Raw genomic sequence first — 12,738 nt, 5'->3', positions numbered from 1 at the left:
CTGCCTTAAAAAAATTATTATGGCACATAAAGGAATCGGATTTTAAAAGTGATAAAATTGGTAAAAAAAAGTGATAAAATAAACATATATTAAAAACCATGGCTCATTAATTACCTATATTAGAAATAAAACATATATATTTAGAAAGGAAAAAGATAGGTAGACATCTTTTTTACGTTTCCATGTGACAAAGGTATTTTAATAATTTCACATCACATCATCATCCTCTCTCATCTCTTCTTTCAATATTTTTGTCACTTGTCACAACTGCGTGTGGGTATCAAAGTGTGTACGCTATCTAAGGTGGTTCATGTATAAGGTTCACAAATCACAATCAATTAGAAAGGAAACTTATATTCACAATGAAATTATATTGACAAGAATACATATCCTGATATTATTATCCTAATAATGAATTAAGATTCAAAACCGGTATATAAACTCTTGTACTCACGACCATATATAAAAACACAAAATTAACCAGCATAGACTATTATGCAATTGATCATCATGGCTCATTACCTCTATTCTGTTCTGTTTTGTTATGTTTTACCATGTATATATCTCTTTCTGCCTGTACTACAGCATGCAATGGGAGAGCCAGAGGTTGTGAAAGGTGTAGACTTGGAGAGGTACATGGGTCGATGGTACGAAATAGCTTCTTTCCCTTCATTTTTTCAGCCCACAAATGGAGAGAACACTAGAGCCACATACATTCTCAACAGTAATGGCACTGTGGATGTTCTAAATGAGACTTGGAATAATGGTAAAAGAGAGTCTATACATGGCATTGCTTATAAGGCTGACCCTAATAGTGATGAAGCCAAACTCAAGGTCAGATTTCTTGTTCCTCCATTCTTGCCATTTATTCCTGCTGTTGGGGATTACTGGATTTTGTACCTTGATCAAGATTATCAATTTGCTCTCATTGGTGGGCCTACCGAATTATTTCTTTGGGTAAGCACCTCTATCTACCTTTGACTTTTCATGTTATATTGTATGGTCGTGGAAAGATCTATGTAACTCCGACACTTACAAAATACCTGACATGACACCAATTTATGTCGTTGTGTTTGATATTCCTGTTATAGGGGTAGATTTATTGTGGTCGTTTTAAAAATTATGAATCCTCAATTAAAATAACTTTTAGTTCATGAAAGAAGTAAATGAGACAATTTATCACCTGGTTGAATCAAATTGGAGATGTGAGAAGAACATGTGTGTAAAAGACCTTGTTGTACGATGTATTTTTCACATGATCATGGAATTTTTTTCCAAGGACTAAATTGGGTTTTTCATTTTTTTCCTCAAGCACCACAATTGATCTTCCCTCTATTTTATATGTGTGTGTTCTTCTCTATTTCAATTATCATGTCATGAGTGTATACTAATGTTCCTTCGTACCATAACTTTGATTATTTTGGTTCCTAGATATTATCCAGGCAAACCTATTTGGATGATGAATCCTACAACAAACTTGTTCAGAAAGCTAAGGATGACGGGTATGATGTGACCAAATTGCACAAGACTCCGCAGAGTAATCCTCCACCTCAGTAAGATAATAAGGTCCTCAAAACACCAAAGGCCTATTAACGAATAACTAGGTGTGGTCCATGTCATGACATGAACATTGTTATGGAACTACATCTTTACCTATTATGATGCACCGGGTAATCATTTTCCTTTGTTAAAATAAAATCAACAGCCACACCTCAATAATTCACAAATGGATTCCTTGCATATTCAAAAAGAAAAATAATGGGTTCATTGAATTTTCCCCAAAAACTGACTCTCTCTCTCTATATTCATCTCTTCCCCGTAGTCCATCAAACGCAGTATAGTTAAGAGTAGTGATATTTGAACAATTCTTTTGGGACAACAGAAAAAGGAAGAGAGAATAAGAAAATAATGTGAATATGAGAGAGAAGGTTGTACAAAAATGGTTGTACAAATATCATTTCTTTATAGTTAAATCTAACTTCAGATCTATATTTTCTTTCAAAAAAATATGTGTAACACTAATGATATTTCATTAACAATATAATGATATTTAGAATTATTGAAAACAGGTTGCGATAAAAAAAAAAAAATGTTGTTACTTAGAATGATACAACGCTATATTTAAGCATCAATATGACAATATCCATCAAAACTTGTTTTGAATTTTAATCAATCTCATTCAAATGTGCATATCAAGGATTTCAGTCATTTTCGAAGGGTATTGCCTATGGAAAACTTACGTTTTTCTTATGGTGTTTGTGTTGAGTCTGAGTTATGGTGAAACTTGACCTATAAATACTTCAGAATATGTTTTTAAAATAGAAAAGAAAAAGGAAAATCATATTGTTTTCTAAAATGATTAATCTCCATTGTTTTTGCGGTGATTTAGAATTCTAGTTGTCCATGCCCTTAATAGTCTTCTTTGTTTGAAAAATCCATACAACACTAAATTCATATGACTAAATTGTTTTCTTTGTTTCGTATTGATCAAGTTATTATTAGAACACAAAAACTAATCCAAATTTGAATAATCTTAATTAAGAGCATCGTAATTTGTTGCAGTCAATAACAAAAGTAAGAAAACTTCTCTTCTTTATTATTGGCTATGGTCAATAAGAAAAAGAAATCTTAATTTCATTGTTTTTTATTTCTGCATAAATCTTAATTTCGGTAACAAGGATTGGTATCGGTGGCAGCCGACTAGGGTAGGAGATAATAACAAGGTTGTTGATTTTCATTAAATAGAATCTCACGTTTGTGATTAATTGTTCTCGTTAATTTTTCATAATAATCAAGTGTTCTCATTAGAGTCACTCCCTATATATATATATATAAAAGATAAATATATATATAAAAGATAAAAATATGGGTTACTGTTTTACCCCTATAATATAGATCATTTTCGGGTTGCCTTGTAAAATAAAATTGTTTCAAAATACCCTTTAATAGGTCATTCAAAAACAAATTGTTCTTAGATTTTTTTTTTTTTTTGAAAATGGTCTATTAGAGAGTATTCTAAAGAAAAAAAAATTATAAGAGATAAACCCAAAAATAACTCATATTACAGAGGATAAAAACACTATTAACTTTAATAATAATGCATACAAAAAATATTTTAGTCAAACGATAACAAAACAAAATGATCTTTTCCATTAAAAACAAAACGAAAACAACACCAAATAGTTATCTAACCTCCTATCAAGATCATCCAAGCTTCAAATAGGAGGAAGACCGTAAACATAACCATAAAGTCAAATCATATCCTTTTGATAGGATGGGGTAGCAAAAGCTACCCCAAATTTTTTATTTCAATTGAATTACTAAGTATATATTAATCTACCCCAATAATATATTTTTAGCTACTTCAAACAAATTAGTTTGCAAAAAATTAGCATAAATTAAAAGGTTAAAGAATTATTATTTGATAAATAAATTTATTTGTTTTATTTTGACATTTCGGACTCTACAACAACTATAGAGAAAATATTTTTAGCGATGCAAATTATCAATAGTCAAATATAATAGACGAGAGTTTAATGTAAATAGCTTATTTGTCTATCTTGAAAGCTCGTTACGGTGAGGAGGGGGGAGGTTGAAGGACGATGGCAGCCATGCTTCGACTTGGTGGAAGGCGATGTGTGGGGTGCGTGAGGGCCTTGGGGAGGGTGTAGCGAGATGGTTTGAAGATAACACTCGTCGGATTATGGGTGATGGGAGGGACATTTTATTCTGGCATGACATTTGGGTGGGAGAAATTCCTTTGAAAATAAAATTTCCCCGCCTATATGAGTTAGTTGAGGATAAAGAATGTTCGGTGGCGGATGCGAGGAGGGTTATTGGGCCAGATAGGGGTTGGGAGAGTTTGTGGCGTCGTCGATTGTTGGCTTGGGAGGAGGAGAGTGTGAGGGAGTGTTCTGTTTTACTACATAACATTGTTTTGCAGGAAAATGTGCACGATGCTTGGCGTTGGATCTTAGATCCTATTCAGAGTTATACTGTGCGGGGAGCATATCGCTTTCTCACTACCTCTGGAGATGCTTTGGATATGACTCTGGTTGACGATGTCTGGCAAAAACATATTCCCTTAAAGGTGTCTTTGTTTGTGTGGCGTCTTCTTCGCAACAGAATCCCAACAAAAGACAATTTGGAGCGACGACGTGTTATTCTTCCTATTGACACGGCTTGCATTTCAGGTTGTGGAGAGGTGGAAACGGCTAAACATCTTTTCTTATATTGTGTCATATTTGGCTCTCTTTAGTCTCATATTTGGCGTTGGTTAAACATTTCTTCAGTTATGCCGTCTGACATCAGACAACATTTTATTCATTTTAGTCATATGGCGTGTAACACCCCATTACCCAAAAACAATTAAATAACAAATATTCATCAGAGTAATTCCACAACGGGTATGCTACACTTCATTTCAAAAATTTCTTAAATAGAAAATAAAACTATTTAATTCAACATCTTTCATAACTTCAAAATCATGCAGCGGAAAGTTTGCATTTCAAATAACAACAACAAAGGTTAAATTCTCCAAACAACATCTTGGCATAAAGCCTAACAACAAATTCAACCATCATAGGGCCATAACAACAAGTTCCAAAATAAGATACATAGGAAAGAAAACAATAATAAGAGTATTTCTCATCCCACGTATCAGAGCCCTAGACACGACATTGAGCCACCACCAACTACTCAGGATCACCTGCAAGTTACCCATAGGAAGGGCAACATTTTCAAGCAGAAGGGGTGAGATTCACAACAATAAAATATAGATAATAAAATCTTCAATTGAATCTAACACCCTAAACATCAAATACATCATCTTGCAAATATAAGTATATAATTCACAAGCAACAACAAACATCATCAAAATCCATCCGTCACAATATATATAATAAATATATGTATTCATTCAGCAACATCATCATCATCAATGTGTCGACTACAACCAACAACTAAGACTCATGCAAATGACATGACAACACTGCTAAGACAATACCTTAGACTCCTCAATAAATGCAAATATGCATGTGGTACCAGACAGGACCGAAGCCCTCACCGCTTTTGAATGGTTAAAGCATTCATCAGGACCGAAGACCTCACCGCTGTTGAGCAACTAGTGCTCCAGGACATGAGTCCTCTCCGCTGTTTATGCATATACAATGGACCTACTTGTGTATATCTACATACAACTTTGTTATCATGGTTTTTGGGTGCCAAGCCATTAATGGGACTTGAACCTTTTGACCGTTGATATCTCTCTTTTTTCTTGGGAAGGGTAAAAGGAGAAAAACCCTTGAGTTTCCGAATCCGGGGGTCGTTTTCGCTACGGGAAGGTGTTAGGCACCCGGAGCGATTATGGTATTCCATAAGAACCGCTCTCCTAAGTTTATTTCTACGCTTTAGTTTTATTGCTTATTTGTAAAAAAGGGAAGGTATGATTAGTGAAGAATGGGGGTGAGAAGAAGTAGAATTTGATTTTATTTCGGCTTGGAGGAGTTTTGACTCATTGCCTACGTACCCTTTTAAGGGATCAAAACCGATCGTAGTTCATTCTCAAAAAATAGTTTTTGTTTTTGTTGGTTAATTTTAAGTTTGAAAAGAGATTTTGAAGAATAGAGATGAGAGGCCTCACGGGCATAAGATTTGGAAAGTGTGAGGTGGAATTAGTCATTTTGCAAAAATAAAGTCCAAGGAGGATTAAGATTCATTAAAAGTTTTACTTAAGAAAATAAAAGGGGAAATAAGGAGTTTTGACTCCATTTTATTTTCAAAAAAAGGTTTTCAAGTGAGGTTATCTGCACGTTTTGGAAAAAGTTGGATTTTTCTAAGTGTTTAGACCTAAGCGTTCGTCTAACCATACAATCCTATGCATACATCTAAGGTGAGTGTGTGAGTGTCGGTGCGTCATAGTGTCCATAGTCCATATTACAAAAATTGCCTAAATACATTCTATGGCCCCTTTGCCAAGCTACAAACCAATGATAACAAATTATATCACCAAATGAATTAAAACTTGCAAAAATACATGCTAAGCTAAAGAAAGTGGAGGGGGTGGTGGAATACTATGAAATGTATGGCACATGAGATGAAATGGTTAGTAATCATAAAGCATAAAATAGTAGGAAATAATCAAAAGGAAATGCATAAGAATGGCAAAGAAAAAGTAATAAAGTGGTAATAAACCTAAAAATTTTTGATATGATACCTAAAGGTGCTTGCAACCCATAATCGTCACATCATGGCAATTTTGAAAGAAATTTTGTTTCAAGCCATGACATGAAATTAATGGAGACACATGCAAGCAAGATATCACACCAAATTCATAGAGAAATTTGACACTTTATTTTTTAAAACAAACACTTGTTGCTTGTAAAACAAGAAATCCATAAAATCATATTCAAAAACAGCAAACAAAAGCACATTTCCAGAGGCATACTCATCACCATATTAGGCATCAATTATCCATGTCATAATATCAAAGTGTCAAGAACAAAACATAGCAAAATGCATACCAAAAGTGTAAAAACACATGGAATTAGTTCATGCCATTTTAACTTTTTTTTTATGCAAGAAACACCATAGAAATACCAAAAATGTATCAAGAAACCACTAGGATTTTTTAGGAATTTTCATAAAAAAAGGTGAGTAAGCAACAGGTGCAGATAGCAAGGAAATACGGTGCAAATAGCAAGAAAAACAGAAAACGTGAAAGAAAACTAAGCCCAAACCTAAAGCCCACACTCAAAACTCAGATTGCACAGGAGCCACACGATTGATCCAGGATTCTGAAACCCTAGATCAAACGGCCAGGAATCAAAGAAGGATGGACCGGACTGGACCGGTCCGGTTCGCTGGCTTATAAAAGTGAAGGAGCACCGGTTTATTTCATTTTCCACTCCCCTTTCTCTCTCTAACTCTTCTCTCTTCTCTCATCTCTCTCTAACCTCGCCGCCGGCGAGGATGAAGCTACGGCGGAGACCTTGAAGGTCCGCCGGAAACTTCATCTTCTCCGGCGAGTTCATGCAGTTTCCGGTGACCTAAATTTCTAGATTTCAAAGATTCTTGCATATTCTGATTCGTCCTTTAACCCTAAACACGAATCCAGCAGTTATTTTTTCAAATACAGTTTGAAACGACGTAGATCTTAAAAAAACTTTTACGGTTTCGAAATAATTTTTGATTTTTGAACAAGAACGTTTAGATCTTTAAAGATCTACATCGTTTCGACGTTTGATTATTTTTTTGATGCTTGTTCTTGCTTTCAAAACTTTGATCCTTACGGATCTAGGTTTTGATGTTTACGGTTATAGTTTTCTTTGAATTCTGGAAACTTTGGATCTGTTTTGCTTGCGTGATTTTTTAGGTTTAACAGTGATATTACTTTTGAAAAAGAGGAAATGAGTTTTACCTGAAGTTTTGGTTGAAACTTTTAATGGAGGAAAATCTTTGGAAAGAAACTTGAATGTTCTTGATGATTTTGATCCTTCTGCTTGCTTTTTGGACCGAAAATAAATCGGTTTACCGGTTCATCTTCTTCATCTTCTCTGATTCTTTCTCTACTTCTCTGTGATCACGTGCTTGAGCTTGCTTCAATGCTTCTTAGATTCGCGTAAAAACCCTATGATCAGTGCTTGAGCTTGCTTCAATGTGAGCTCGCACTTTGAATTGTAGGATAATTCTTCAATCCAGTGATGAAGATTCACACGAATCTCTGAGGATTGATGTAAAAATCAATGAATTTGTGTATGAATTTGGTTCTGGAAATTTCTAGGGTTCTTGTGTTCTTGATGAGCTTGATGATTTTGATCTGTAACTGCAAGGAGAGAGAGTGTGATTTCTGTTTGTGATGTGGCGTGTGATTATTGCTTCTGAAATCTGACTTAATGCTTATATAGCTGACATGTGTGCATTGGAACCAATAGGAAACTGACATGTGGCATCTGAACTTGTATGAAAGAGGCACGGATTTGGACTTAAAAAATGAACTTTGGACTTTTCTGCAAAAATAAGAACTTGAGGACTAAACTGCAATTGACAAAAAGGATTGAAATGAAAATTGGAAAAGAAACTGGACTGAAATGAAAATTGGAAAAGAAACTGGACTGAAGTGCAATTTTGGACCTTTTCGAGGACCAAAAATGCAAAAATAATAAAAACAATACAAATAAAAATAAAATTGGTAATTTGACCAAACGTAAAGCGGAACACAAATAAAATTGACAAAACGGACTAAAACGAACCAATAGCCTAAATGAGGTACTTCAAAGTAACCTCTCTATGCCAAAATTTTGTGTAAAATGACCAAAATGCCCCTAGGGCTAAAATTGACCTAAACAGACTCAAATTGACTTGACACTGACTCAGATGCAAGTTTGAAATGAATTTAACAAGGTTTACTGATGAAATGTAAAAAACAATCTGAAAAGACTCAGAGACAGTCACAAGGATGAAAATGGGCCCCACTGCAGGAAATGACCAAAATACCCTTCTGTACTACTTTTTGCAAATTTTGAAATAAACTGTGGTAAAAACAATGTAATGATTCAAAGACACTTTTGAATGACTTACAAGACAAGTAAAGACATTTCAAAAGGTTTTATGCAAGAAAAACATAGGTAAAATTGTGATTGGAAATACAGCGAGGCAGAGACAAATTGAACTGTGCAGTTGAAATTTGATAATTGACAAAGTTTGAAATGAAATTGGGCCCAGTATTTTTAGGTCCAAAAACAGGGTATAACAGCTGCCCCTATTTAAGTTTCTTTGTCTGGAGAGTCAAGAGACGGAGTCTTTGGCTTGACAGGACGAAGATACTTAAATATTAGCATTTGCACTGTGTTTGGACGTAAAAATACGCCTACCCATTTTCAAATAATATGCATGCCATGCATCATTTGGATTATGAATGCAAGACCTCATGGGGATTGGAATTAACAAAATATGTCGTATCCATTGCGGGATTGGTAGACACTGACAAAGATAGTGAATAGCAGAGTAACGGGAAACTGGAAACAAGTTGGACAGGTACAAGCTGTCCTTGGATTCAAACTAGCCACTTGACCGGGGATGAAATAAACAGACAACTGCGAGTTGTTCTTATGGATTCGAACTGGTCACTTCACAGGGGATAGAGGTTACTGGACAAGCATGAGTTGTTCTTATGGATTCGAACTGGTAACTCACTTGGGGATATTGGAAAGTGCGAGTTGTTCTTATGGATTCGAACTGGTGACTCGACTGGGAAAAAGAGAAAATTGACAAGTACGAGTTGTTCTTACGGATTCGAACTGGTCACTCGACCGAAAGCAAAGGCAAATAAACAGGTGTGAGCTTGTTCTTGGATGCGAACTGGTTACTCCACCGGACAGAAACAGATAGACAGGTACAAGCTGCTCTTGGATTGAGCTAGCCACTTGACCAAACGGAAACATATTGACAGGTACAAGCTGCTCTTGGATTGAGCTGGGCACTCGACCGATAACATAGGCAAATTGATAGGTACAAGCTGTTCTTGGACTTGAACTAGCCACTTGACCAAACAGAAACATATTCACTGGGGATTGGTTTTTGACAAAATATAGATTGAGATTGACTTGACGTCAATTCGATTTGAAAGGTAGAAATTGACCGATATTATTGGCTCACAAGGTTTTGACAGAGAACCTGACATGAGTATCGAATTGAGACTGATGTTGACATTGGAAATGCAATATGCATGGATGATATAACAGTTTCATTAAATGTATGGGCACGTAATATGCATGATTATGCATGTATGAATGCTTGTAATGCATGACTGTTGGCAGTTTGTAGGCACGACTTCACGGGGAAGACAAGACATTGGATTATTGGGCACGTAGTGGCTCGTGCTATATTACACATTCCTGGAAATCCTCTTTGGAGATGACGTCGTTGGGAGACGTTTCGGAACCATGGCTGAGGGCAGGTAGGTATGCAACTTGCTGGAGATAGAATCTTGGAAGACCCGACTGGGGAAAACGCCGTTGTGCTGGGCATTTCAGCGCTGGGTATGTTGTAGACATTGCATCTGTGGTCAATGCTTTTTGCATGTTATATTCTCATTTTCATTCATCATTTTTGCATCCCATTTTTGCCTGGATCGCCCTTTCGGGTTTTCGATCCACCGGGGAAATAAATTCTTTTCAATGCCCCATTTTTGCCTGAACTGCCCTTCCGGGTTGTCAATCCAGCGGGGTGCTCATTTTTGCCTAAGCCGCCCTTTCGGGTTCTCAACTTAGCGAGCCTATTCAATTTCATGCATTTTCATTCTGTTTTTTTCATTCTTGCCATTGACCACAGACTATCCTGGAGGAGAACCTGCTTGTAACATATATTGAAATAGACATCAACATACTCTCGCTCATGCATGTTTCATTTGAATGTACCCTGTTGCTCAAGTTTGCTTTTCAAAATAGACAAAAAGTTTTCAATTTTCAAAAATGTTTGTTTCAAGCATTGTCATTATCAAAATAGAAGGAAAATGATTTGTATATAGCTTTGAAAGTAGAAGAAAATAGAGTTTCAAGCAAAAGCACAGGCTCAAATTGATGTATAAGAGTGGTGGTCAGCCGAAGGCGTGACTCCACGGATTTACAAAGCTTGGAAAATGGTAATTTTATTGGTTGGTGGTACATTGAACACAGTAATCATGACATTTCCTAGAAACTTTGAATTCGCAAGCATAGGAGCTTTTGATGAAGATGGTCATTAACAACTGCAGATGCCCCAAGGGGACGGTGGTTAGCCAGATATAGTTACTTGCCTTTTGTTTCAATCTCATTTTTGCATGAACCGCCCTTCCGGGTTTTCGGCTCATCGAGACGCTCATTCTTGCCTGAGTTGTGTACAATCTCAGCGAGCTTTTTCATATATATTTTTTGTCCCTTATTTTTGCCTGGACCGCCCTTTCGGGTTTTCGATCCACCGGGAAGCGCATTTTTGCCTAGGCCGCCCTTTCGGGTTTTCGACCTACCACGCTGTTCTTTTCATATTTCTAGGCAAAGTATTTCTTGACTATATCGGCATTCACTGGATTTGGAAGTTCTACACCATCCATGTGTGTAAGAATTAAAGCACCACCGGAGAAGGCCTTCTTGACAACATAAGGACCTTCATAGTTAGGCGTCCACTTGCCCCTTGGGTCGGGTTGTTGGCTTATCCTCCTTTTCAATACAAGTTCCCCTACCTTGAATTCTCGAGGAAGGACTTTCTTGTCAAAAGCAGTCTTCATTCTTGCTTGATATGACTGTCCACGAGCCATGGCATCCATACGTTTTTCCTCAATCAAATTCAACTGATCATACCGGCTTTGGCACCATTCAGCCTCAGATAACTTTGCTTCCATGATCACACGGAGGGATGGGATCTCCACTTCCAAAGGAAGAACTGCTTCCATACCATATACAAGAGAGAAAGGGGTTGCCCCGGTTGAACTGCGCACTGTAGTACGGTAACCATGCAGAGCATAGGGTAACATCTCATGCCAGTCCTTGTAAGTAGTTACCATCTTCTGGACAATTCTTTTGATGTTCTTGTTAGCGGCCTCAACTGCACCATTCATCTGTGGTCTATAAGGAGAAGAGTTATGATGCTCAATTTTGAATTCTTCACAAAGAGCTTGCACCACATTATTATTCAGGTTGGTACCATTGTCGGTGATAATCTTGCTGGGAACACCATATCGACAGATGATGTTGTTCTTGATGAACTTAGCTACCACTTGCTTGGTCACATTGGTATAAGATGCTGCTTCAACCCACTTGGTGAAGTAGTCAATTGCTACTAAGATGAAACGATGACCATTTGAAGCCTTCGGTTCAATTCTTCCAATCATGTCGATGCCCCACATTGAGAACGGCCATGGGGAAGAAATAACATTGAGAGCGTGCGGAGGCACATGAATCTTATCAGCATAGATTTGACATTTGTGGCACTTTCTGGCGTATTGGTAGCAATCATGCTCCATGGCCATCCAGTAGTAACCTGCTCGTAACAACTTCCTTGACATAGTATGCCCTGTAGCATGGGTCCCGAAGGTACCGTCATGTACATCATGCATTAACTGTTCTGCTTCATGTTCATCAACACATCTTAACAATACCATGTCATAGTTTCTCTTGTACAAAATATCTCCATCTAACAGGAATCTACTGGCCAATCTTCTCAGGGTCTTCTTATCTTGTTTGGAAGCACCCGGCGGATACTCACGGCTCAGCAAGAACTGTTTGATGTCGTAGTACCAGGGTCTATAGTCAACCACATTTTCACCAGCCTGATCGATCACATCCCCAATAGCAAACACATGTGAAGGTCTTTCAAGGCGTTGCACTTTGATTAATGGCACATCATTCCAATGGTTTACTCGAAACATGGAGGATAGAGTAGCAAGAGCATCAGCCATTTGGTTCTCATCACGAGGAATATGGTGCAACTCAACCTTTGTAAAATATGTCAGAAGACGCCTCGCATAATCACGATAAGGAATCAGCTTAGCATGGTGGGTCTCCCATTCACCCTTTATCTGATTGATGACGAGCGCAGAATCTCCATAGATGTCGAGGTGTTTGATTCTCATGTCAATTGCTTCCTCGATCCCAAAGATACATGCTTCATACTCAGCCATGTTGTTGGTACATTCGAACAAAATGCGGGCGGTAAAAGGAATGTGATGCCCCTGCGGGGATACAATGACTGCCCCAATTCCTTTGC

General features: G+C 37.1%; 2 protein-coding genes across 2 annotated transcripts; both read left to right on the top strand.

Moving 5' to 3' along the window:
* Positions 1–384: 384 nt before the first annotated feature.
* Positions 385–1,756, top strand: LOC11440092 (temperature-induced lipocalin-1). The gene is made up of 2 exons (XM_003610328.4): positions 385–957; positions 1,432–1,756. The coding sequence occupies exons 1-2, from the start codon at positions 496–498 to the stop codon at positions 1,555–1,557; spliced, it is 588 nt and encodes a 195-aa protein (XP_003610376.3). The 5' UTR covers positions 385–495; the 3' UTR covers positions 1,558–1,756.
* Positions 1,757–3,634: 1,878 nt separating this feature from the next.
* LOC112420983 (uncharacterized) lies at positions 3,635–4,258 on the top strand. The gene has a single exon (XM_024780846.1). It carries the CDS (start codon positions 3,635–3,637, stop codon positions 4,256–4,258), a length of 624 nt encoding a protein of 207 aa, XP_024636614.1.
* The last annotated feature ends 8,480 nt before the right edge of the window (positions 4,259–12,738 follow it).

The sequence above is a fragment of the Medicago truncatula genome, chromosome 4 (assembly GCF_003473485.1).
Source record: "Medicago truncatula cultivar Jemalong A17 chromosome 4, MtrunA17r5.0-ANR, whole genome shotgun sequence".
NCBI lineage: Eukaryota > Viridiplantae > Streptophyta > Magnoliopsida > Fabales > Fabaceae > Medicago > Medicago truncatula.
Note: the sequence above shows the minus strand (reverse complement) of the source record. Positions and strands in the feature narration are given on the sequence as shown.